Source organism: Epinephelus lanceolatus, chromosome 1 (assembly GCF_041903045.1).
Source record: "Epinephelus lanceolatus isolate andai-2023 chromosome 1, ASM4190304v1, whole genome shotgun sequence".
In the NCBI taxonomy this organism is placed as follows: domain Eukaryota; kingdom Metazoa; phylum Chordata; class Actinopteri; order Perciformes; family Serranidae; genus Epinephelus; species Epinephelus lanceolatus.
The window spans coordinates 48,620,017-48,645,473 of NC_135734.1; the positions used below are offsets into that span (position 1 = coordinate 48,620,017).

The 25,457-nt window shown below is 37.5% G+C and overlaps 2 protein-coding genes across 4 annotated transcripts; both read right to left on the reverse strand.

Moving 5' to 3' along the window:
* Positions 1 to 1,391: 1,391 nt before the first annotated feature.
* Positions 1,392 to 10,794, reverse strand: LOC144464505 (deoxyribonuclease-1-like). Of its 2 annotated transcripts, XM_078171727.1 has the most exons (10): positions 10,717 to 10,794; positions 9,444 to 9,529; positions 8,488 to 8,576; positions 7,875 to 7,961; positions 7,057 to 7,160; positions 6,742 to 6,854; positions 5,395 to 5,549; positions 4,172 to 4,268; positions 3,259 to 3,330; positions 1,392 to 1,900 (listed from the first exon to the last, which is right to left on the reverse strand). In XM_078171727.1, exons 2-10 carry the CDS (start codon positions 9,522 to 9,524, stop codon positions 1,895 to 1,897), a joined length of 804 nt encoding a protein of 267 aa, XP_078027853.1. In that variant the 5' UTR covers positions 9,525 to 9,529; positions 10,717 to 10,794; the 3' UTR covers positions 1,392 to 1,894. The 2 variants fall into 2 exon arrangements, with proteins under 2 accessions (XP_078027853.1, XP_078027855.1); XM_078171729.1 differs by lacking the exons at positions 1,392 to 1,900; positions 3,259 to 3,330; positions 4,172 to 4,268 and adding an exon at positions 5,091 to 5,159.
* Positions 10,795 to 15,395: 4,601 nt separating this feature from the next.
* Positions 15,396 to 24,659, reverse strand: LOC144464502 (deoxyribonuclease-1-like). 2 transcript variants are annotated; one of them, XM_078171723.1, is made up of 10 exons: positions 24,582 to 24,659; positions 23,324 to 23,409; positions 22,368 to 22,456; positions 21,821 to 21,907; positions 21,004 to 21,107; positions 20,665 to 20,777; positions 19,318 to 19,472; positions 18,095 to 18,191; positions 17,191 to 17,262; positions 15,396 to 15,832 (listed from the first exon to the last, which is right to left on the reverse strand). In XM_078171723.1, the coding sequence occupies exons 2-10, from the start codon at positions 23,402 to 23,404 to the stop codon at positions 15,827 to 15,829; spliced, it is 804 nt and encodes a 267-aa protein (XP_078027849.1). In that variant the 5' UTR covers positions 23,405 to 23,409; positions 24,582 to 24,659; the 3' UTR covers positions 15,396 to 15,826. The 2 variants fall into 2 exon arrangements, with proteins under 2 accessions (XP_078027849.1, XP_078027850.1); XM_078171724.1 differs by lacking the exons at positions 15,396 to 15,832; positions 17,191 to 17,262; positions 18,095 to 18,191 and adding an exon at positions 19,014 to 19,082.
* Between the last annotated feature and the right edge of the window lie 798 nt (positions 24,660 to 25,457).

Genomic DNA, 25,457 nt, shown 5'->3' on the forward strand with positions numbered 1-25,457 from the left:
GGTGGCATCTTGGCATGCTGAACTACCACCCCACATCACAAACACAGGACAGGAAGTGTCTCACAGAGACCACAAAGCCCAGCTCTCTCTCTCTCTCTCTCTCTCTCTCTCTCTCTCTCTCTCTCTCTCTCTCTCACACACACACACACACACACACACACACAATGTACATACAGCAGATGCATGCAAAATATAAGAAACCCACAGTCTATCTGTAATCTGGGCCAGTAAGTGTTTCCTGTCTGCAAGAACAGCCGAGTCTTTGTCATGAACGCCACAGAGCTCAGTCACCTGTCACATCATCAGGGAAAGTTGAAGCTCAAGTTGCTTTTTAAAAAAGAAATAGTTCTGGAAAATAAAATCAATATTAATCTCATGTTTGTGCATTAAGCACAATGCTGAAGTCTAGATGTTGTTAGCTTAACTTACCATGAATAATGGATGCAGGGGGAAACAGCTAACCTGGCAGCACCTCTGAAGCGCACTGATACCAGTTTTTCCTTGGAACATTCTTGCTAACTAGCGAACCAGTCTGTGTTTCCACCAGTTTGATCAGAACCATTGTTGTCAAGCATGCATCAACAACAGCATTGTTAAATGCACAATGGAAGTAAACAGTAGCAAAATGTCAGATTGCATTGTGAGCCTGTGAGCCTTTAATCCATAAATCAAGCATGGACCAGCTGTTAATGATAAGAAGGCATGAGACTATTACACGCAAGACTATTTCCAACCTGTCGAATATGATATGCCCACTGATGTCTCATAGTTCACACTTGAGGTTCAGAAAAACTGCCCTGAGCCAATTTATTTTTGGTCAAAATGCTCTGAACAGTTCAAAATTAAGTATGTAGGTGTATGTATAACACGTTGTATCATGTCTGTTTAAATTATACGAACATAAATGTGAAACTGTTCAGTGTTGCAGCTGACCTTTGACATTTTTACTGGACGTTATTGTGAAACTGTAAAAATCTATATTCAGATTGAATTCAATGAGTATGATCAGAAATCAGAAAAAGATATTTGAAAATTTGCAGGTTAGACCCAATTTTAACAACGCCATGGTGTAGGTGGAGCCTGCACACACAATGGGAACTGTAAAAACTGTTATTGGTTGTTTTAATAACAATTATTTTAATACATTTGTACATTAGTATTAGTTTATACTGAACCTATAAGTGTGCATTATTATAAATTCATCCCAAGTCCATGTACTGTTTGTGTAACTGTGTCTGTGTTTGATTTATGCACGAGACAATTTATTTATCTATTTATTGTGAATCAAGCCTTTACTATCAGTCACATTCTGTTTTCCTGTTGTCTCCCTACTCGTACATCTAATGTCAAAAACAACAGAAAACTTTTCATTGACAAAGGCAACACAATAATCATGTTTTGTTTTATTTATTTGAGATAACATAAAGCCAAAGCCATAAGCATTCAAATTTAAGAAGCAGTGATATAATCAGGGTCTCATGGTCATGGAATACCTGAAAAAGCCATGGAATTTCACAATCACATTTTCCAGGCCTGGAAGAGTCATGTAATTGGTCAAAATCCTTGAAAGTTTTGGAAAAGTCATGGAATTTCTTCTGTGTAATGAAATTCTTACAGTAATATTCCATAGATAGATAAACCTCCATGTAATGTAACAACAACAATTTTTATTTTGAGGCTGTCGATTTAAAATAGCTCTAATATGCATCAATGTGTGATGATTTGTTTACAAGAAGTTTTGATATGTTGTCCATGAAAATGTGTGGGAGCCCTGTATAATGTATATGTTGATAAGCTTTGCTATGCATCTGCATTAGTAGTTAAAAGCTGCGATATCATCTGAAAGTGATTGTTCTTCAGAAGATCTTTCTTCTTCTGACATCCTGCTGGAGGTTCACCACTAACAAAGGACACAAACAAAACAGGAAATAAAGTTCAGACAAACAAATTTCTTCATATCAGTCAACATCAGATATCAGTGTCCATCACTGAAACCTTTATAGGTCAAATTTAAACATAACTGACTCTGGTGAGCTCTGGTGGCAGAATCACTGCGGCTTACAGCAGTACGCACAGAACAACACACCTGATTCAGGAACCTGATGGATGAGCTCACAGCAACATATAGCAATGCTGTCTCTTAGAAACTACATTTAAATACAACTTATTCATTCCCAGCTATGTTGTGACAAGAAAGTACTGAACTTTAGGAAAAATACAAGGTTCTGTGGCATTTCTTGCCAGCCAGTACTTGAGTACAACATTTATCTGACAGTTTAAGTAGCTGGTTGCTAATTACAGTCTTACATACAAAAAAATACGAACATAGAAAATATGATGCATTGTTTTGGATCAAACTTAAGTACATAAAAACATAAAATAGTTGACAATATAATGCAACCTACACATTAATACATCATCATTAACGATCTAATATTGTAGATTAACATTCACAGGGGAAACTATTCTGCAGTGAGTAATTTTACTTTTGATACTTTATGATGATACTTACTAGTATCATAATTTATTGTATCTGTGTAATTTTATATTGTAGTATTTCTGCTTTTATTTAAGGATCTAAATTCTTCTTCCAGCACTGATAAAAGGTGAGAATACTACATTTATGTACCACACAAAACTCAAAGTCAGAGTCCAATGGTAAAATTCATTATTATTTTACTTTTGGTACTTTGAGTAAATTATGATACTGTTACTTTTGCACTTTTACTAAAGTAAGTTTTGAATGCAGGGATTTTACTTAGCCTACACCAGTATTTTTACACTGGCATTGCTTCTTTTAATCAAGACTTTTAATTAAAAAGTTCTTCCATTATCTGTTTATAATTAGTGTTATAGATGTTACAGTATTTCTAGGAAATGGGGTTGCATGTAGATGGGACTTTTTTAATGGGCATGGATTTAATTTTTCAGCAGAGAAACAGACTGAGACACTTTAAGCATCAAAATACACTTTTTTAGTGGAAAGTTTTCTGTCATTCTTGATAAGTACTCAAATCTGAATCCAGCAAATTGCAGGTAGAAACATAAAGTGAGTAAAGTCAGTTATTATGGAGCAGAGGTGTAACACCATCGACTATTCCCTCCACCTCCTGATGACCAAGTAATATACTATATATACCATACTATGTCACTTTAGAAAGACTGAAACGGTACAAAGGTGAAATGTGCAAATGTAACACAATTGGGGTTTGCATAGACATATAATGCCATTTTCTTCTGACGACTGGGCTAGTATACCTCTCCTCTTTGATGATGTTGACTTCCCCAAAGCTCCACCTCCACAGGGTAGTGGTCACTGATGGCTTTAGCCTGTAAGAAAAGATATTAAAAATCCTTTTGAAGATCAACATGGTGGAAGAAATTAGTTTGTAAACTTCACTGTATGAAAGTTTTCTAACTGATGTCAGTCCAGCTTTTCCATGTTAAATGTCGTATTCTATTACTGCATCTTGCTAACTCGGCCATTCTGGATGTCACTAACTCGGCTTCTTCTCCGGAGCCTTTGTGCTCCACTGTCTCTCAGATTAACTCATATCACAGCGGTGCCTGGACAGCGTGACGTGTGTGGTTGTGCTGCTGCCGTGGTCCTGCCAGATGCCTCCTGCTGCTACTGCCATCATTAGTCATTAGTCATACTTCTACTGTTATTATACACATATGATTATTGTCACACATGTATACTGCCAGATATTAATACATACTTTCAACATATTGTACCACAGTAGCCAGAACTATAACTATAATATTATTACTTTCAATAATGTTGTTGTAAGCTACTGTCATTACCTGCATCTCTCTCTCTCTCTCTCTCTCTCTCTCTCTCTCTCTCTCTCTCTCTCTCTGTCTCTCTCTCTGTCTCAGTGTGTCATGCGGATTACTGTTAATTTATTATGCTGATCTGTTCTGTACGACATCTATTGCACGTCTGTCCGTCCTGGAAGAGGGATCCCTCCTCAGTTGCTCTTCCTGAGGTTTCTACCGTTTTTTTTTCCCCATTAAAGGGTTTTTTTGGGGAGTTTTTCCTTATCCGCTGCGAGGGTCATAAGGACAGAGGGATGTCGTATGCTGTAAAGCCCTGTGAGGCAAATTGTGATTTGTGATATTGGGCTTTATAAATAAAATTGAATTGATTGATTGATGTCAGTCTTACTGCGGCAGCAGACAGGTTGTAGGCTTCCTTGAAGTTGAAAGGCACAGCTGAGCCCTCCACAACAGCTCTTTCCATGGAATTTCCATAGACCACAATCCTGTCAGCAGAATGCACCATTAAGAGTTTATTTATGACCTATTTATTTTTACCATCCTCATCGTTAACTTTTTAACTTTGGGCATGTGAATATTTTGAATTTGCACCTTACCTTATCTGTTTACATTTCTGGGATGCAATGGTTTTTGCACGTTATTGGTAATTGATTATTTTGTCCTACAATTATTCTTTTTTTAAACCATTCCCCTCTATCACAGATCTACACTTACCAACACAGGAATCCTACACAACAGAGTCCCTGTCAACTTTTCTAACACACACAACCCACACCTTAGCATCAAGCCTTTGCTCCTCGTTTTTTTATTTTATTTTACACTGTCCCTAAACTAGTGTTGTGTCGTTTGTGAATGAATCGTTCAAAAGAGCGAATCTGTTGAGTGTACGTACTGAACTGAATCACTTCCTGAACTGATTCGTTCATTTCTCAGTTCAGTTGAGCTCAGCAGCGAGCGTGCAGGCCAGGAGCGGAACTGCTGATTCGGTCCGTGCAAACGATGAATCACTCGTGGGGCAGCCAGGGTGCAGGGAGGGACTGCCTACCGAGTGACGAATCACTCAGGGAACAAATCACTCGGACATAACCCCGATACCTGAGTGATTCAAATCATTTCTTCTCAGCGATACACTTTTATAGGGACCGTTTTCTCCAAGCTAACGGCTAATGTAGCCAGGAGTCAAGCCACATGAACACAATCACACACCTCCCCATTGTTTTAACAGACTTATTTTCCAGATAAACAAATTTAAAATGTCAGGCTGGCCAGTAATGAGACTCACCAGTGCAGGGCAGACGCAGCAGCAGCTCAGCCATGTATCAGTTCAGTGGGTCGGACTACGCGGTACACACAGTCAGGGCTCCTCCCGCCAAGCACTGAATGATTTGGTGAACGAATCTTTAGAACAAATCTTTTTAATTAACTGATTGTAGTGATTCAGTAACATCTAAAGAACTGCTTTGCCCATCACTACCCTAAACCTTGTTTTGCCCTGTCGTGTTAATTCTGTCATATTATCCAATGCAGTAAATTCTGTCTTGTTTCGTCTCACATCCCATTGTTTTACTAAGTCATAAAACAAAAAAACTACAAAACAAGATGTGAAAATACCTGTCATAGGTGTTGTCATTTAAGTCACTTGTCGTGGTGTCGGCATCTTCGTCTATCAGCCAATGGTACGGAGCAGAACAGAGGCGGATATTTTTCCTCACCGTCTTGGAAAGATAACGGCCATCTGCATTAAAGTCCCCCAAAATCATAATGTTCTGCAGAAAAAAGACAACATAATGTCTCACTATAAACCACCATCAGTAAATACCAACAAAGTCATACAGTAATATGCAATATAGCAACCATACTGGGTATTAAGCAATGAACACTAAAGTCACTGAGCAGCTAGTTTTGGTGGAAAAGGGGTATGGGGTATACATGTAGGCTTCAACAGACAACTAGGGCCTCTGGTGAAATAAAGGCCCTCTCTTAATTTGTAAGGCCTCAGAGCCAGTCAATAGCCAGATATTGGCCCAGTGTCTTATGGGTTATAGTGTAGATGACCTGACATGACTTCAGACAGATGACCTGACATGACTCAACAGGGTCTTGTATTCAAAGACATTCCTCACCTCTGGAGGAGGTTCTAACTCGATATGGGCACCATAGACTGTTATAAATGTACAGTAATGATAAAGAAAAATGGCTCCTATTATGTCTTAAGGGAAAACAGTCTTTCTTAACAATTTAGGTTTTCTAGAAGTGTTTACATACAATAAGCTCCTAAATAGACATTTCTGTCTGTGTTGATTTGTTTTTCACTCATATTTACACATTCAGTAAATTTGTTTTACCCTCTTCTCATTCTTTTAAAAGCACCAGGACAAAATCTTAGAAAAAAAAACATGTAGAGAATGTGTATTTTCTGTGATATTGTTATCAATTTTGAATTTGGGCCATGTGAGGCTTTGTGATTTGGATAAGCTGCCTTTTCCAGCTAAAACCTCCCAATTCTAGTCATCTGCAGCACTTTTCTCAGTAAATTATTGAGGCAAAGATGGAAAAAAAACCTTTCAGTGTGTTGAAACTTGTATAACTCAATGACAAAAGCACTTAAGGTGACGCACACTGTTGAAGAAAAACTCCAGTGTTACCTTTCATAAGAGACCATGTATGTATATAGCCCTCTAAAAACTGACCAAGAACAGCTTTCAGTTTACTTTGGGTATGTCTTGGACTGGCAATTTGGGTGAATTTAGGTGAATTTTACAGAACCTTAGAGAGATTTAACTGTAAACTTGGCTACCTCTTGCACACTGTTACTGTGAAACACCTTTAACGGATCATGAGAGTGTTAAATCCTGGTAAGAGCAAAAAGATTTGGAGTTCGCAAATATCAATCATTCCATCCAAACTCATCAAATAGCAATAACTACTGTTACCATACTTCATACATTTCCAACTCACATTATTCTTCCATTTTCCCCTCACATATTCGACCACATCGTGCAGAGCTTTCAGCTCTGTCTCTGCATCCTCTGGTTTGGTGTGGACAGGGATCAGCACCAGCTTCTTCACAACTACAAGCAGAAACACAGGAGTTGGCATAATGTGTTTTCTAACCCCAGTTCTAACTAAAATTTTAACCTTAAGACGGAGCCTTCCAAACAGCCTGCTGAAGGTCTGTCCCAAAGTCAGGATCATCCAAAATGTCCTCACAACATCTAAAACTGGTATCGGTCCCCATAAAGATACCACACACACACACACACACACAAGTACCTGTATTTGGACATTCGAACTCAAGGATATAAGGCTCTCTCATGAGCGCATCTACATGTTCTTCCACGTACTGGTCGGAGCTGATCATCCTCACCTCACCCTCTCTGAGACAGACACACACACACAAACACACATATGCACACAAAGAAACAAGCACACATATCAGAACAAACAGACAATAAAATCCATAATTTATTAAACAAAATGATGTTCACACAGGAACTATTTTTTTTGGTCCTGCAATGTCTTAGTTTGGTTTCATAAAATTGGACAGAAATGTATAATTCTGGTCTTTTTTTTATTATTATTATTATTATTATTATTATTATTATTATTATTTCAGAGAGGACTGCATAAAGTCTGTCATTGTCTTTATATTTATATTTTTATTTAGAATTTCAATGAAACTTTGTGGAAGTTGTTTGAGGTGTTTGGTCCAATAGCACCATCATGTGATCATTTTAAAGAATTCACAAAACCTTTTTGGAAGTGAATACTTGATTTTAACATTCCACAAAGTTTTCCTATGATTCAATACCAAATTCACGGTCTATTTGAGACATAAATACAGATGTCAAACTTTGATGGCAGTTCATTCAAATGGGCAAAAATTTTGAATTCACTTTAAATGTTGTCCACTTTATCCATTTTGATGCAGATCCGGAGGCAGGCTCACTTCTTCATTTTTTTTTTCTTTTAAATGTTGAGAGATTTAGAGGATTGTGCGGCCTTGACAGAGCTGATTTTATTATTTTGTTGGACATATATGACAGATATTGTACTTGGTTCTTAGTCATTGTGAATTATTTACATCATACCTGTAGAAGTAGACAAACTTCTCCCTGTAGGCACCTCGTCCCAGAGGCTGACTCGCCTGCATCATGTATGGATTATGTCTGTTTTTTCTGTCGGAAAACAGAACAAATGTGATTAACAACAAATGTGTTTACCGAGTCAAAATTCTCTGGATGTCTCCTCAAAGACCAGTGTGTAGAATTTAGGGGCATTTGTTATCAGAACTATGTTTTCTTTAGTGTATAATCACCTGAAAATAAGAATCATTGTGTTTTCATTACCTTAGAATGAGATGTTTATATCTACACAAAGAGCATGTCTTCTTCTACGGAATCCACCGCGTTGCTTCTACAGTAGCCCAGAGTGGACATATCAAACACTGGCTCGAGATCGTGCCATGATTAGGGCCATTTACGGTCAGTCACCATAATTATCCTACACACGTGGCACACAAGAGAAGTTTCAGTTCTGCGACCTCACTGCTCCATGCCACTAAATCCTACTGGACTTAAAAGCTGGTTGAAAGCAGCCTGTTAGGGTCCTAAATGGCTGCAGTAAAGGGGCAGAAGCTGGCCTGCACTTTCTGACAGTCCAGGAAAATCACTTTGCATTTGTGTTCATGGGTAGAGTACTCACTTGTTGAGTTCCGTATGAAATATTTCCATGGCGTCACCGTTCCCATCCACCACCTCCAACATCACCACCACACTGTAGCGTGACACAATCTGCAAGCCAACACACAACACCACTTACTCATACAATGAAATACAGTCTGAAAAATAATCTGCATCAAGTTTAGAGTAGACTTCAGAGAAAAACCTGATACAGAATTCAATAAAGCAGAGCAGAAACATGGTTGAAGGGGCAACATACAACACAACCAGCCTTTCCATAGTGGATATTTTGACTTGTCAAAGTGGAGAAAACAGGTGTAACTAATAACATTAATGATAGCTCAGTTCTCTTCAGGTGTTTATAGTATTTTTCCATATTTTTATTGTGATTTTCTTCAATTCTACATTTATGTCTCATGATTTTTGCGATACTTGCTCTTATTATAAACTTAATTTTCTCTTAATTTGTTTATTTTATGCATCAATACTACAAAGCAAATTCCTTATATGTGAAAACCTACATGGCAATAAACTAGATTCTGAGCCATCATCCATTTTATTGTTTACAGATTTTCTCACTGAGACATGTCAAAATGTCTTCTGTGAAAAAGGTCCATAGAAAATTAACACTTATATTTGCGCTGTAGAACCAAATACAGCATATTATAATGTATTTGTAACTGTAGAAGAAACATGTACGTACGGTATTTTTTGAAAAACAATACGTAATTTTTACAGAAACTGTGCAGGTCTGCCACCAAAGCTGAACTGTTGTAATAAGGTGTAAAACAATAAGAGGTTTGTTTCTGTGATGATCATAGAAACAAACTCGGAAACTGAATGTGGCCATCACATCTCTGAGCAACATAATAAACAACTCCTTTCATTGTATTTGCATCACAAAAATATGAAATGAAATAAAACATTTTACTGAATAAACTTTGAAATGTAACACTACAGTCCAGCATACAGAGTTACCTTTATAAGATTTTTCAGCACAGCCTTATCACTGACTTTTGCCATTCCGAGCCTGTTGACATTGAAGGCTGCGATCTTCATTTTAACTGTAAAACAAAATTAAAGAAATTATTACATTTTTTTTATAGGCGCCTTTCAAGATGATCAAGGTCACCTCACAGGCAAAGATAGAGAATATAACATCAGATTTTTTAAAAAAGTCAACAAGATAAGGGATAAAGTACCATAAGAAATCAATGATAACATAACATAACACCAAATAAGGTGTGCAAGAGTTCGGAGAGTACAGAGGTGCTAGGTTGTAGATGGCCTGGAAAATTCACATGATTTCAGAGGTTTAAAGTCTACAGCCGTACTATCAAACTTGAAAGAAAAATCATTATATGAGTAGGAAGTGTGAAGAAGAAGAAGAAGAAGAAGAAGAAGAAGAAGAAGAAGAAGAAGAAGAAGAAGAAGAAAGAGATGAGATACCTGATTAAAAGGCGAAGTGAAAGCAGAAAAGCCACAGCTTAAAGTTTTAGTTGCACTGAAAACATCAGACAACAGGTAGTTTCCTCTATCTTAGTGTATTTTTAGTCATTATTAATTAAAACCTCTGCATGTAGTTCATACAGCAGGGTGGTGGGTTCATTGTATCCAGCTGATAAAACGGGCATCGAGCTGAGAATATACCTTTAATATTCAGCGGAGTGGAAATATAATGAATGATTAGGAAATGATAACTTCTAGTAACAGAACAGATTTGCAACTTCACACTTATTTTTAGGACTTTGTAATATCAGGTTTTGACAAGAAAATAATCTTCACGGTTATATTATTTTGATCACCACTAAAATACAAAACATTTGGCATTCATACATACATACAATATGAATGCCTGTTCTTATACGGATATACTACTGTATGAACATCTCCCTAAGACATCTATTCAAGTAAATGCACATCTAAAATGCCTGAAGGAGAACGAAGGAAGAGAGGAAAAACAACAGCACATATATAGAAGAAAAGACAAGTGAGGCACTGGTTGAAAAGGAAATCATGTTTAAAAATAAAACCTGAACATCATGATTTCATCATTGCAGCCATTAAAAAATATTTTTAATGTCGGTTTGTTTTCCCACCAAAATAACATTGCATTTCACAGTGGAAAATGATACCAAGCATAAAGTCAGAAAAACTGCATTGCTGCTAAATTAACACTTACTATGCTGAAGTATCTTTAGTTACTGAAAAGTAGAAAACTAGTAAGAAATAATTGTAAAAAAAACCTCACCAGTCTTTGTGAGATGAGTAAAAACCAATCAGTTCACTGGCAGCAGAGGTTGTTTCTTTGTCAGCAGTCAGACATGAGTGATTGCTCTGCAGAGAGCAGCCTGAATTAACTCTGAGATACAGGAAGTTTCTCTGCCCGCCAAAAAGAGTTGGTAGGCAAACAGATGTTCAAACCACTGATGTCAAAATTCATGCCAGTATCTGCCAGAAAAAAAAATTTCTGAGGGCATTAATTCTTTTTCTTTCCCGCCTGAACTGTAAGCGACAGAGGGATGTAACTCAGTAAAACCTGAACAGAAGAAGTATTTTGAGGAAGCCTACTTGTACTCTACTCAAATATTTTCTTTTTCTGCTTCTTTATACCTCTTCTCCACCACATTTCACAAGGAGATATTGTATCTTCTGATCAAGTTGTTAAGCTTATAACATACAGTCTATTGGAAGATTAAACCAGCCTTTTTGTCTTTTCACCTCCTAATTATTCAGTGGTGTCTCCTTGTTGTGTTTCAGATGTCTCTCTGCAGTGTTGGCAGTTCATCCCTCTCTAAACTTCTAAACGTAAATCAGAGCTTAGTTTCTTTTTCTTCCAATCTCTCATTAATCATCTCACAACCACTCAAATTTATCTGGTGCACCTTTGGAAGGACCTGACCCCTAGGTTGGGAACCCCTGGACAAAATAAACAGCATTAAACTGGCACCACCTTGAGCAGCTACAGCGGTGACATGCTGCTCTGACATTCATACATTATTACTACCAAAACAAGGGCACATTTTTCTCCCGAAAAAAACCTTTTACTTTTGATACGTTAAGTACTTTTGCTGATAATACTGCTGCACTTTAATGACAGATGATTGGCTGTCAGAGTGTCAGGTGGTCAGTGAGTCATATAAAAAATGGTTGATAAAAATCGGCGGGAAGAAACCCTCCAACACCACCCCCATCCACACACAGGGTTACTGAATATTTCCATGGCCTTGCAGGAAGAGAGGAAGCTCCTCCTTTGGATGTTTGAAACAACCGGACTGATCCTGTTCTTTGTTTCACTGTCAGATCAGAAAAACAACCAAAACTTCAAATTAATAACCAGGCTTTACTCTGCACTTATGAATCACTCAGTCTGTGAGCAGCTGAATAAAATTACTATAACTTAGAAATCCTCTTATATTATAAAATGTTCAGATATTTTCATGTAAACTACATCTGTTATCTCTCTATATCTGTCAGTGAAATGAAATGAAATGGAGTAGAATAATAAAGTAACTCAAGATTGTAATCACAGGAGTACTTGAGTAAATGAAAATTAGTTACTTTTCCTCCCCTCACCACCACCTCCCCCAGCAACACCATCAGGACCTGTTGTGGTAACCAGTGTGGTCACAGCTCTGCACAGAGTTTCTCTTTTCATGTCTTCAGACTTAAATCACACAATGATGAAAGGAAACCAGTGACTCACAGCAGTCAGTAGCCTCCTCTTAATGTTTCCTGACTCGTGCTGTGTATTTCACTGATAACTGACCGTGATGACAGAGCTGGGTTCTTTGTTAACTTGCAAAGTGCAGCTCATTGACAGCTGGCTAATGACCCATGTTTCACTGTGAACCACAAACATGAAGTCATTTTTGAAAGACAAAATGGCTTTCTCAGGTTGAGAATAAAAGAGGTTTGATATAGATATTATTACCTCTGCTGAGACTGGTATGTTTTGGTTCATTTTGTTTGGTTGTGAGCAGGAATACAGAAAAACTACTGGCTCGATTTTCATGGGGAAAGTGTTAAGCGTGGGCCAAAAGAGAACCTTTTAAATACTGGAGCGGATCTGAATATTATTAACATTAGGATACACAAATTATTTTTCACTTTTGTTAACACTGTGAGACAAGGCATTTGGCCTTAGCAGAGGTCTGCCCTCTATGTATGCCCTTATATTCACATTATGCTCACCTTATCATCTTTATTATAATGACAACAGTGTAGAAATGGCTGAGAGTGGTCGAGGGGTATGACATGCTCCAAAGGTCCCAAAGCTGTTATGCACTGTAACCACTCAGCTGTCCAGGACTCCTTCAGTACCCCAGATGAGAACATGCAGGCTGAGAAACCATGATGAAAATTTACTTCTGAAAGTCACACCAACAGATCACAGTGAAGAGTGACCTGTTCCTATACATGATAAAATATACAGAATGCAGTTTGAGATACTGTGAGGGAAAAGAAATAAACTCCTCTAAAAGATTCTGGCTGTTTCAAGAGGAGTCAGAACATCCATCCATTTTCGTCTGCTTATCCGAGGCCGGGTCACGGAGGCAGCAGGCCGAGCAAAGCACCCCAGACGTCCCTCTCCCCAGTGAAGCTTTCCAGCTCCTCCTGGGGGAATCCGAGGTGAACCCAGGTCAGATGGGATATGTAGTCCCTCCAGCGTGCTCTGGGTCTGCCCCTGGGCCTCCTACCAGTGGTAGAAGTCGGAACATTTGGCATTTAATTTGATATTAAAGTAGACATTTTTAATTTGAACACTAAAAGTTATTAATGATGAACTGCAGAACTCACTGTGCCAAAAACTATTAATGTAACTAAAACTGCTTTTAAGAGATTTTAGTGAGGTTTCATTTAAAAAACAGCTTCTGATTAATTAGAGTGTTGATGATGCACAAAATTCACGGTTCAGTACATTTTCAGTTTTGCAGGGGTGAAAAAAAGTAGAAAAATTATCTTTTTTTTTGTCATTTACTTTGAAAAAATGAATCAGTCAGCATCGGCTCATTGGGTATAATTCTTACTGTAACAATCGAGGCACTCAAGTGCTGACATATTATCAATAAGATAATATAAGTAACAAAAACAAACACAAATATCAGTAATGCTCCATCATAATACTCAGGGAGGGGGGTGATATGAGACATGGATGATTGTGTCGCGGTTTCAGTCTCACTTTCAGAATCAATACACCCCAGCTGATCATGCACCAACATCACTCGTAGTCTGACCACATTCACTGTTAATATCTAATATTTAACAGAGATCAAAGTGTGGACACATAACAGAGCAAAAATGCAGGAACATACTGACCTATGTGTAGAGCTATTGTACTACCCTTAAAGTTATACCAGAAAGAGTGCTTCATTTGATACCTTTTTTTCTGCTTCGTTCAGTACCCATCATGTGAATGGAAGCTTTCAGTTGGACAAAATGTCACCAGACTCCACAGGTGGGTAGTATAGCCATACTTCTGAGAATTTTGGTGGCATCTTGGCATGCTGAACTACCACCCCACATCACAAACACAGGACAGGAAGTGTCTCACAGAGACCACAAAGCCCAGCTCTCTCTCTCTCTCTCTCTCTCTCTCTCTCACACACACACACACACACACACACACACACAATGTACATACAGCAGATGCATGCAAAATATAAGAAACCCACAGTCTATCTGTAATCTGGGCCAGTAAGTGTTTCCTGTCTGCAAGAACAGCCGAGTCTTTGTCATGAACGCCACAGAGCTCAGTCACCTGTCACATCATCAGGGAAAGTTGAAGCTCAAGTTGCTTTTTAAAAAAGAAATAGTTCTGGAAAATAAAATCAATATTAATCTCATGTTTGTGCATTAAGCACAATGCTGAAGTCTAGATGTTGTTAGCTTAACTTACCATGAATAATGGATGCAGGGGGAAACAGCTAACCTGGCAGCACCTCTGAAGCGCACTGATACCAGTTTTTCCTTGGAACATTCTTGCTAACTAGCGAACCAGTCTGTGTTTCCACCAGTTTGATCAGAACCATTGTTGTCAAGCATGCATCAACAACAGCATTGTTAAATGCACAATGGAAGTAAACAGTAGCAAAATGTCAGATTGCATTGTGAGCCTGTGAGCCTTTAATCCATAAATCAAGCATGGACCAGCTGTTAATGATAAGAAGGCATGAGACTATTACACGCAAGACTATTTCCAACCTGTCGAATATGATATGCCCACTGATGTCTCATAGTTCACACTTGAGGTTCAGAAAAACTGCCCTGAGCCAATTTATTTTTGGTCAAAATGCTCTGAACAGTTCAAAATTAAGTATGTAGGTGTATGTATAACACGTTGTATCATGTCTGTTTAAATTATACGAACATAAATGTGAAACTGTTCAGTGTTGCAGCTGACCTTTGACATTTTTACTGGACGTTATTGTGAAACTGTAAAAATCTATATTCAGATTGAATTCAATGAGTATGATCAGAAATCAGAAAAAGATATTTGAAAATTTGCAGGTTAGACCCAATTTTAACAACGCCATGGTGTAGGTGGAGCCTGCACACACAATGGGAACTGTAAAAACTGTTATTGGTTGTTTTAATAACAATTATTTTAATACATTTGTACATTAGTATTAGTTTATACTGAACCTATAAGTGTGCATTATTATAAATTCATCCCAAGTCCATGTACTGTTTGTGTAACTGTGTCTGTGTTTGATTTATGCACGAGACAATTTATTTATCTATTTATTGTGAATCAAGCCTTTACTATCAGTCACATTCTGTTTTCCTGTTGTCTCCCTACTCGTACATCTAATGTCAAAAACAACAGAAAACTTTTCATTGACAAAGGCAACACAATAATCATGTTTTGTTTTATTTATTTGAGATAACATAAAGCCAAAGCCATAAGTATTCAAATTTAAGAAGCAGTGATATAATCAGGGTCTCATGGTCATGGAATACCTGAAAAAGCCATGGAATTTCACAATCACATTTTCCAGGCCTGGAAGAGTCATGTAATTGGTCAAAATCCTTGAAAGTTTTGGAAAAGTCATGGAATTTCTTCTGTGTAATGAAATTCTTACAGTAATATTCCATAGATAGATAAACCTCCATGTAATGTAACAACAACAATTTTTATTTTGAGGCTGTCGATTTAAAATAGCTCTAATATGCATCAATGTGTGATGATTTGTTTACAAGAAGTTTTGATATGTTGTCCATGAAAATGTGTGGGAGCCCTGTATAATGTATATGTTGATAAGCTTTGCTATGCATCTGCATTAGTAGTTAGCTGCGATATCATCTGAAAGTGATTGTTCTTCAGAAGATCTTTCTTCTTCTGACATCCTGCTGGAGGTTCACCACTAACAAAGGACACAAACAAAACAGGAAATAAAGTTCAGACAAACAAATTTCTTCATATCAGTCAACATCAGATATCAGTGTCCATCACTGAAACCTTTATAGGTCAAATTTAAACATAACTGACTCTGGTGAGCTCTGGTGGCAGAATCACTGCGGCTTACAGCAGTACGCACAGAACAACACACCTGATTCAGGAACCTGATGGATGAGCTCACAGCAACATATAGCAATGCTGTCTCTTAGAAACTACATTTAAATACAACTTATTCATTCCCAGCTATGTTGTGACAAGAAAGTACTGAACTTTAGGAAAAATACAAGGTTCTGTGGCATTTCTTGCCAGCCAGTACTTGAGTACAACATTTATCTGACAGTTTAAGTAGCTGGTTGCTAATTACAGTCTTACATACAAAAAAATACGAACATAGAAAATATGATGCATTGTTTTGGATCAAACTTAAGTACATAAAAACATAAAATAGTTGACAATATAATGCAACCTACACATTAATACATCATCATTAACGATCTAATATTGTAGATTAACATTCACAGGGGAAACTATTCTGCAGTGAGTAATTTTACTTTTGATACTTTATGATGATACTTACTAGTATCATAATTTATTGTATCTGTGTAATTTTATATTGTAGTATTTCTGCTTTTATTTAAGGATCTAAATTCTTCTTCCAGCACTGATAAAAGGTGAGAATACTACATTTATGTACCACACAAAACTCAAAGTCAGAGTCCAATGGTAAAATTCATTATTATTTTACTTTTGGTACTTTGAGTAAATTATGATACTGTTACTTTTGCACTTTTACTAAAGTAAGTTTTGAATGCAGGGATTTTACTTAGCCTACACCAGTATTTTTACACTGGCATTGCTTCTTTTAATCAAGACTTTTAATTAAAAAGTTCTTCCATTATCTGTTTATAATTAGTGTTATAGATATTACAGTATTTCTAGGAAATGGGGTTGCATGTAGATGGGACTTTTTTAATGGGCATGGATTTAATTTTTCAGCAGAGAAACAGACTGAGACACTTTAAGCATCAAAATACACTTTTTTAGTGGAAAGTTTTCTGTCATTCTTGATAAGTACTCAAATCTGAATCCAGCAAATTGCAGGTAGAAACATAAAGTGAGTAAAGTCAGTTATTATGGAGCAGAGGTGTAACACCATCGACTATTCCCTCCACCTCCTGATGACCAAGTAATATACTATATATACCATACTATGTCACTTTAGAAAGACTGAAACGGTACAAAGGTGAAATGTGCAAATGTAACACAATTGGGGTTTGCATAGACATATAATGCCATTTTCTTCTGACGACTGGGCTAGTATACCTCTCCTCTTTGATGATGTTGACTTCCCCAAAGCTCCACCTCCACAGGGTAGTGGTCACTGATGGCTTTAGCCTGTAAGAAAAGATATTAAAAATCCTTTTGAAGATCAACATGGTGGAAGAAATTAGTTTGTAAACTTCACTGTATGAAAGTTTTCTAACTGATGTCAGTCCAGCTTTTCCATGTTAAATGACGTATTCTATTACTGCATCTTGCTAACTCGGCCATTCTGGATGTCACTAACTCGGCTTCTTCTCCGGAGCCTTTGTGCTCCACTGTCTCTCAGATTAACTCATATCACAGCGGTGCCTGGACAGCGTGACGTGTGTGGTTGTGCTGCTGCCGTGGTCCTGCCAGATGCCTCCTGCTGCTGCTGTTATCATTAGTCATTAGTCATACTTCTACTGTTATTATACACATATGATTATTGTCACACATGTATACTGCCAGATATTAATACATACTTTCAACATATTGTACCACAGTAGCCAGAACTATAACTATAATATTATTACTTTCAATAATGTTGTTGTAACCTACTGTCATTACCTGCATCTCTCTCTCTCTCTCTCTCTCTCTCTCTCTCTCTCTCTCTGTCTCTCTCTCTGTCTCAGTGTGTCATGCGGATTACTGTTAATTTATTATGCTGATCTGTTCTGTACGACATCTATTGCACGTCTGTCCGTCCTGGAAGAGGGATCCCTCCTCAGTTGCTCTTCCTGAGGTTTCTACCGTTTTTTTTTTCCCCATTAAAGGGTTTTTTTGGGGAGTTTTTCCTTATCCGCTGCGAGGGTCATAAGGACAGAGGGATGTCGTATGCTGTAAAGCCCTGTGAGGCAAATTGTGATTTGTGATATTGGGCTTTATAAATAAAATTGAATTGATTGATTGATGTCAGTCTTACTGCGGCAGCAGACAGGTTGTAGGCTTCCTTGAAGTTGAAAGGCACAGCTGAGCCCTCCACAACAGCTCTTTCCATGGAATTTCCATAGACCACAATCCTGTCAGCAGAATGCACCATTAAGAGTTTATTTATGACCTATTTATTTTTACCATCCTCATCGTTAACTTTTTAACTTTGGGCATGTGAATATTTTGAATTTGCACCTTACCTTATCTGTTTACATTTCTGGGATGCAATGGTTTTTGCACGTTATTGGTAATTGATTATTTTGTCCTACAATTATTCTTTTTTTAAACCATTCCCCTCTATCACAGATCTACACTTACCAACACAGGAATCCTACACAACAGAGTCCCTGTCAACTTTTCTAACACACACAACCCACACCTTAGCATCAAGCCTTTGCTCCTCGTTTTTTTATTTTATTTTACACTGTCCCTAAACTAGTGTTGTGTCGTTTGTGAATGAATCGTTCAAAAGAGCGAATCTGTTGAGTGTACGTACTGAACTGAATCACTTCCTGAACTGATTCGTTCATTTCTCAGTTCAGTTGAGCTCAGCAGCGAGCGTGCAGGCCAGGAGCGGAACTGCTGATTCGGTCCGTGCAAACGATGAATCACTCGTGGGGCAGCCAGGGTGCAGGGAGGGACTGCCTACCGAGTGACGAATCACTCAGGGAACAAATCACTCGGACATAACCCCGATACCTGAGTGATTCAAATCATTTCTTCTCAGCGATACACTTTTATAGGGACCGTTTTCTCCAAGCTAACGGCTAATGTAGCCAGGAGTCAAGCCACATGAACACAATCACACACCTCCCCATTGTTTTAACAGACTTATTTTCCAGATAAACAAATTTAAAATGTCAGGCTGGCCAGTAATGAGACTCACCAGTGCAGGGCAGACGCAGCAGCAGCTCAGCCATGTATCAGTTCAGTGGGTCGGACTACGCGGTACACACAGTCAGGGCTCCTCCCGCCAAGCACTGAATGATTTGGTGAACGAATCTTTAGAACAAATCTTTTTAATTAACTGATTGTAGTGATTCAGTAACATCTAAAGAACTGCTTTGCCCATCACTACCCTAAACCTTGTTTTGCCCTGTCGTGTTAATTCTGTCATATTATCCAATGCAGTAAATTCTGTCTTGTTTCGTCTCACATCCCATTGTTTTACTAAGTCATAAAACAAAAAAACTACAAAACAAGATGTGAAAATACCTGTCATAGGTGTTGTCATTTAAGTCACTTGTCGTGGTGTCGGCATCTTCGTCTATCAGCCAATGGTACGGAGCAGAACAGAGGCGGATATTTTTCCTCACCGTCTTGGAAAGATAACGGCCATCTGCATTAAAGTCCCCCAAAATCATAATGTTCTGCAGAAAAAAGACAACATAATGTCTCACTATAAACCACCATCAGTAAATACCAACAAAGTCATACAGTAATATGCAATATAGCAACCATACTGGGTATTAAGCAATGAACACTAAAGTCACTGAGCAGCTAGTTTTGGTGGAAAAGGGGTATGGGGTATACATGTAGGCTTCAACAGACAACTAGGGCCTCTGGTGAAATAAAGGCCCTCTCTTAATTTGTAAGGCCTCAGAGCCAGTCAATAGCCAGATATTGGCCCAGTGTCTTATGGGTTATAGTGTAGATGACCTGACATGACTTCAGACAGATGACCTGACATGACTCAACAGGGTCTTGTATTCAAAGACATTCCTCACCTCTGGAGGAGGTTCTAACTCGATATGGGCACCATAGACTGTTATAAATGTACAGTAATGATAAAGAAAAATGGCTCCTATTATGTCTTAAGGGAAAACAGTCTTTCTTAACAATTTAGGTTTTCTAGAAGTGTTTACATACAATAAGCTCCTAAATAGACATTTCTGTCTGTGTTGATTTGTTTTTCACTCATATTTACACATTCAGTAAATTTGTTTTACCCTCTTCTCATTCTTTTAAAAGCACCAGGACAAAATCTTAGAAAAAAAAACATGTAGAGAATGTGTATTTTCTGTGATATTGTTATCAATTTTGAATTTGGGCCATGTGAGGCTTTGTGATTTGGATAAGCTGCCTTTTCCAGCTAAAACCTCCCAATTCTAGTCATCTGCAGCACTTTTCTCAGTAAATTATTGAGGCAAAGATGGAAAAAAAACCTTTCAGTGTGTTGAAACTTGTATAACTCAATGACAAAAGCACTTAAGGTGACGCACACTGTTGAAGAAAAACTCCAGTGTTACCTTTCATAAGAGACCATGTATGTATATAGCCCTCTAAAAACTGACCAAGAACAGCTTTCAGTTTACTTTGGGTATGTCTTGGACTGGCAATTTGGGTGAATTTAGGTGAATTTTACAGAACCTTAGAGAGATTTAACTGTAAACTTGGCTACCTCTTGCACACTGTTACTGTGAAACACCTTTAACGGATCATGAGAGTGTTAAATCCTGGTAAGAGCAAAAAGATTTGGAGTTCGCAAATATCAATCATTCCATCCAAACTCATCAAATAGCAATAACTACTGTTACCATACTTCATACATTTCCAACTCACATTATTCTTCCATTTTCCCCTCACATATTCGACCACATCGTGCAGAGCTTTCAGCTCTGTCTCTGCATCCTCTGGTTTGGTGTGGACAGGGATCAGCACCAGCTTCTTCACAACTACAAGCAGAAACACAGGAGTTGGCATAATGTGTTTTCTAACCCCAGTTCTAACTAAAATTTTAACCTTAAGACGGAGCCTTCCAAACAGCCTGCTGAAGGTCTGTCCCAAAGTCAGGATCATCCAAAATGTCCTCACAACATCTAAAACTGGTATCGGTCCCCATAAAGATACCACACACACACACACACACACACACACACACACACACACACACACAAGTACCTGTATTTGGACATTCGAACTCAAGGATATAAGGCTCTCTCATGAGCGCATCTACATGTTCTTCCACGTACTGGTCGGAGCTGATCATCCTCACCTCACCCTCTCTGAGACAGACACACACACACAAACACACATATGCACACAAAGAAACAAGCACACATATCAGAACAAACAGACAATAAAATCCATAATTTATTAAACAAAATGATGTTCACACAGGAACTATTTTTTTGGTCCTGCAATGTCTTAGTTTGGTTTCATAAAATTGGACAGAAATGTATAATTCTGGTCTTTTTATTATTATTATTATTATTATTATTATTATTATTATTATTATTTCAGAGAGGACTGCATAAAGTCTGTCATTGTCTTTATATTTATATTTTTATTTAGAATTTCAATGAAACTTTGTGGAAGTTGTTTGAGGTGTTTGGTCCAATAGCACCATCATGTGATCATTTTAAAGAATTCACAAAACCTTTTTGGAAGTGAATACTTGATTTTAACATTCCACAAAGTTTTCCTATGATTCAATACCAAATTCACGGTCTATTTGAGACATAAATACAGATGTCAAACTTTGATGGCAGTTCATTCAAATGGGCAAAAATTTTGAATTCACTTTAAATGTTGTCCACTTTATCCATTTTGATGCAGATCCGGAGGCAGGCTCACTTCTTCATTTTTTTTTTCTTTTAAATGTTGAGAGATTTAGAGGATTGTGCGGCCTTGACAGAGCTGATTTTATTATTTTGTTGGACATATATGACAGATATTGTACTTGGTTCTTAGTCATTGTGAATTATTTACATCATACCTGTAGAAGTAGACAAACTTCTCCCTGTAGGCACCTCGTCCCAGAGGCTGACTCGCCTGCATCATGTATGGATTATGTCTGTTTTTTCTGTCGGAAAACAGAACAAATGTGATTAACAACAAATGTGTTTACCGAGTCAAAATTCTCTGGATGTCTCCTCAAAGACCAGTGTGTAGAATTTAGGTGCATTTGTTATCAGAACTATGTTTTCTTTAGTGTATAATCACCTGAAAATAAGAATCATTGTGTTTTCATTACCTTAGAATGAGATGTTTATATCTACACAAAGAGCATGTCTTCTTCTACGGAATCCACCGCGTTGCTTCTACAGTAGCCCAGAGTGGACATATCAAACACTGGCTCGAGATCGTGCCATGATTAGGGCCATTTACGGTCAGTCACCATAATTATCCTACACACGTGGCACACAAGAGAAGTTTCAGTTCTGCGACCTCACTGCTCCATGCCACTAAATCCTACTGGACTTAAAACAGTTGACAGTCCAGGAAAATCACTTTGCATTTGTGTTCATGGGTAGAGTACTCACTTGTTGAGTTCCGTATGAAATATTTCCATGGCGTCACCGTTCCCATCCACCACCTCCAACATCACCACCACACTGTAGCGTGACACAATCTGCAAGCCAACACACAACACCACTTACTCATACAATGAAATACAGTCTGAAAAATAATCTGCATCAAGTTTAGAGTAGACTTCAGAGAAAAACCTGATACAGAATTCAATAAAGCAGAGCAGAAACATGGTTGAAGGGGCAACATACAACACAACCAGCCTTTCCATAGTGGATATTTTGACTTGTCAAAGTGGAGAAAACAGGTGTAACTAATAACATTAATGATAGCTCAGTTCTCTTCAGGTGTTTATAGTATTTTTCCATATTTTTATTGTGATTTTCTTCAATTCTACATTTATGTCTCATGATTTTTGCGATACTTGCTCTTATTATAAACTTAATTTTCTCTTAATTTGTTTATGTTATGCATCAATACTACAAAGCAAATTCCTTATATGTGAAAACCTACATGGCAATAAACTAGATTCTGAGCCATCATCCATTTTATTGTTTACAGATTTTCTCACTGAGACATGTCAAAATGTCTTCTGTGAAAAAGGTCCATAGAAAATTAACACTTATATTTGCGCTGTAGAACCAAATACAGCATATTATAATGTATTTGTAACTGTAGAAGAAACATGTACGTACGGTATTTTTTGAAAAACAATACGTAATTTTTACAGAAACTGTGCAGGTCTGCCACCAAAGCTGAACTGTTGTAATAAGGTGTAAAACAATAAGAGGTTTGTTTCTGTGATGATCATAGAAACAAACTCGGAAACTGAATGTGGCCATCACATCTCTGAGCAACATAATAAACAACTCCTTTCATTGTATTTGCATCACAAAAATATGAAATGAAATAAAACATTTTACTGAATAAACTTTGAAATGTAACACTACAGTCCAGCATACAGAGTTACCTTTATAAGATTTTTCAGCACAGCCTTATCACTGACTTTTGCCATTCCGAGCCTGTTGACATTGAAGGCTGCGATCTTCATTTTAACTGTAAAACAAAATTAAAGAAATTATTACATTTTTTTTATAGGCGCCTTTCAAGATGATCAAGGTCACCTCACAGGCAAAGATAGAGAATATAACATCAGATTTTTTAAAAAAGTCAACAAGATAAGGGATAAAGTACCATAAGAAATCAATGATAACATAACATAACACCAAATAAGGTGTGCAAGAGTTCGGAGAGTACAGAGGTGCTAGGTTGTAGATGGCCTGGAAAATTCACATGATTTCAGAGGTTTAAAGTCTACAGCCGTACTATCAAACTTGAAAGAAAAATCATTATATGAGTAGGAAGTGTGAAGAAGAAGAAGAAGAAGAAGAAGAAGAAGAAGAAGAAGAAGAAAGAGATGAGATACCTGATTAAAAGGCGAAGTGAAAGCAGAAAAGCCACAGCTTAAAGTTTTAGTTGCACTGAAAACATCAGACAACAGGTAGTTTCCTCTATCTTAGTGTATTTTTAGTCATTATTAATTAAAACCTCTGCATGTAGTTCATACAGCAGGGTGGTGGTTTCATTGTATCCAGCTGATAAAACGGGCATCGAGCTGAGAATATACCTTTAATATTCAGCGGAGTGGAAATATAATGAATGATTAGGAAATGATAACTTCTAGTAACAGAACAGATTTGCAACTTCACACTTATTTTTAGGACTTTGTAATATCAGGTTTTGACAAGAAAATAATCTTCACGGTTATATTATTTTGATCACCACTAAAATACAAAACATTTGGCATTCACACATACATACAATATGAATGCCTGTTCTTATACGGATATACTACTGTATGAACATCTCCCTAAGACATCTATTCAAGTAAATGCACATCTAAAATGCCTGAAGGAGAACGAAGGAAGAGAGGAAAAACAACAGCACATATATAGAAGAAAAGACAAGTGAGGCACTGGTTGAAAAGGAAATCATGTTTAAAAATAAAACCTGAACATCATGATTTCATCATTGCAGCCATTAAAAAATATTTTTAATGTCGGTTTGTTTTCCCACCAAAATAACATTGCATTTCACAGTGGAAAATGATACCAAGCATAAAGTCAGAAAAACTGCATTGCTGCTAAATTAACACTTACTATGCTGAAGTATCTTTAGTTACTGAAAAGTAGAAAACTAGTAAGAAATAATTGTAAAAAAAACCTCACCAGTCTTTGTGAGATGAGTAAAAACCAATCAGTTCACTGGCAGCAGAGGTTGTTTCTTTGTCAGCAGTCAGACATGAGTGATTGCTCTGCAGAGAGCAGCCTGAATTAACTCTGAGATACAGGAAGTTTCTCTGCCCGCCAAAAAGAGTTGGTAGGCAAACAGATGTTCAAACCACTGATGTCAAAATTCATGCCAGTATCTGCCAGAAAAAAAAATTTCTGAGGGCATTAATTCTTTTTCTTTCCCGCCTGAACTGTAAGCGACAGAGGGATGTAACTCAGTAAAACCTGAACAGAAGAAGTATTTTGAGGAAGCCTACTTGTACTCTACTCAAATATTTTCTTTTTCTGCTTCTTTATACCTCTTCTCCACCACATTTCACAAGGAGATATTGTATCTTCTGATCAAGTTGTTAAGCTTATAACATACAGTCCATTGGAAGATTAAACCAGCCTTTTTGTCTTTTCACCTCCTAATTATTCAGTGGTGTCTCCTTGTTGTGTTTCAGATGTCTCTCTGCAGTGTTGGCAGTTCATCCCTCTCTAAACTTCTAAACGTAAATCAGAGCTTAGTTTCTTTTTCTTCCAATCTCTCATTAATCATCTCACAACCACTCAAATTTATCTGGTGCACCTTTGGAAGGACCTGACCCCTAGGTTGGGAACCCCTGGACAAAATAAACAGCATTAAACTGGCACCACCTTGAGCAGCTACAGCGGTGACATGCTGCTCTGACATTCATACATTATTACTACCAAAACAAGGGCACATTTTTCTCCCGAAAAAAACCTTTTACTTTTGATACGTTAAGTACTTTTGCTGATAATACTGCTGCACTTTAATGACAGATGATTGGCTGTCAGAGTGTCAGGTGG

What these genes read in the sequence shown, in the direction of transcription:
- LOC144464505 (XM_078171727.1), bottom strand. Translation starts at nt 9,524, where the DNA reads ATGAAGATCGCAGCCTTCAATGTCAACAGGCTCGGAATGGCAAAAGTC. An exon ending in TGCTGAAAAATCTTATAAAG is followed by an intron (nt 8,577 to 9,443) that starts GTAACTCTGTAT and finishes GTTGGCTTGCAG; the next exon opens with ATTGTGTCACGCTACAGTGT. An exon ending in TTTCATACGGAACTCAACAA is followed by an intron (nt 7,962 to 8,487) that starts GTGAGTACTCTA and finishes GTTTTCCGACAG; the next exon opens with AAAAAACAGACATAATCCAT.
- LOC144464502 (XM_078171723.1), bottom strand. Translation starts at nt 23,404, where the DNA reads ATGAAGATCGCAGCCTTCAATGTCAACAGGCTCGGAATGGCAAAAGTC. An exon ending in GGGGAAAATGGAAGAATAAT is followed by an intron (nt 19,473 to 20,664) that starts GTGAGTTGGAAA and finishes TTTTTTCTGCAG; the next exon opens with AACATTATGATTTTGGGGGA. An exon ending in AATGACAACACCTATGACAG is followed by an intron (nt 18,192 to 19,317) that starts GTATTTTCACAT and finishes TTCTGCTGACAG; the next exon opens with GATTGTGGTCTATGGAAATT.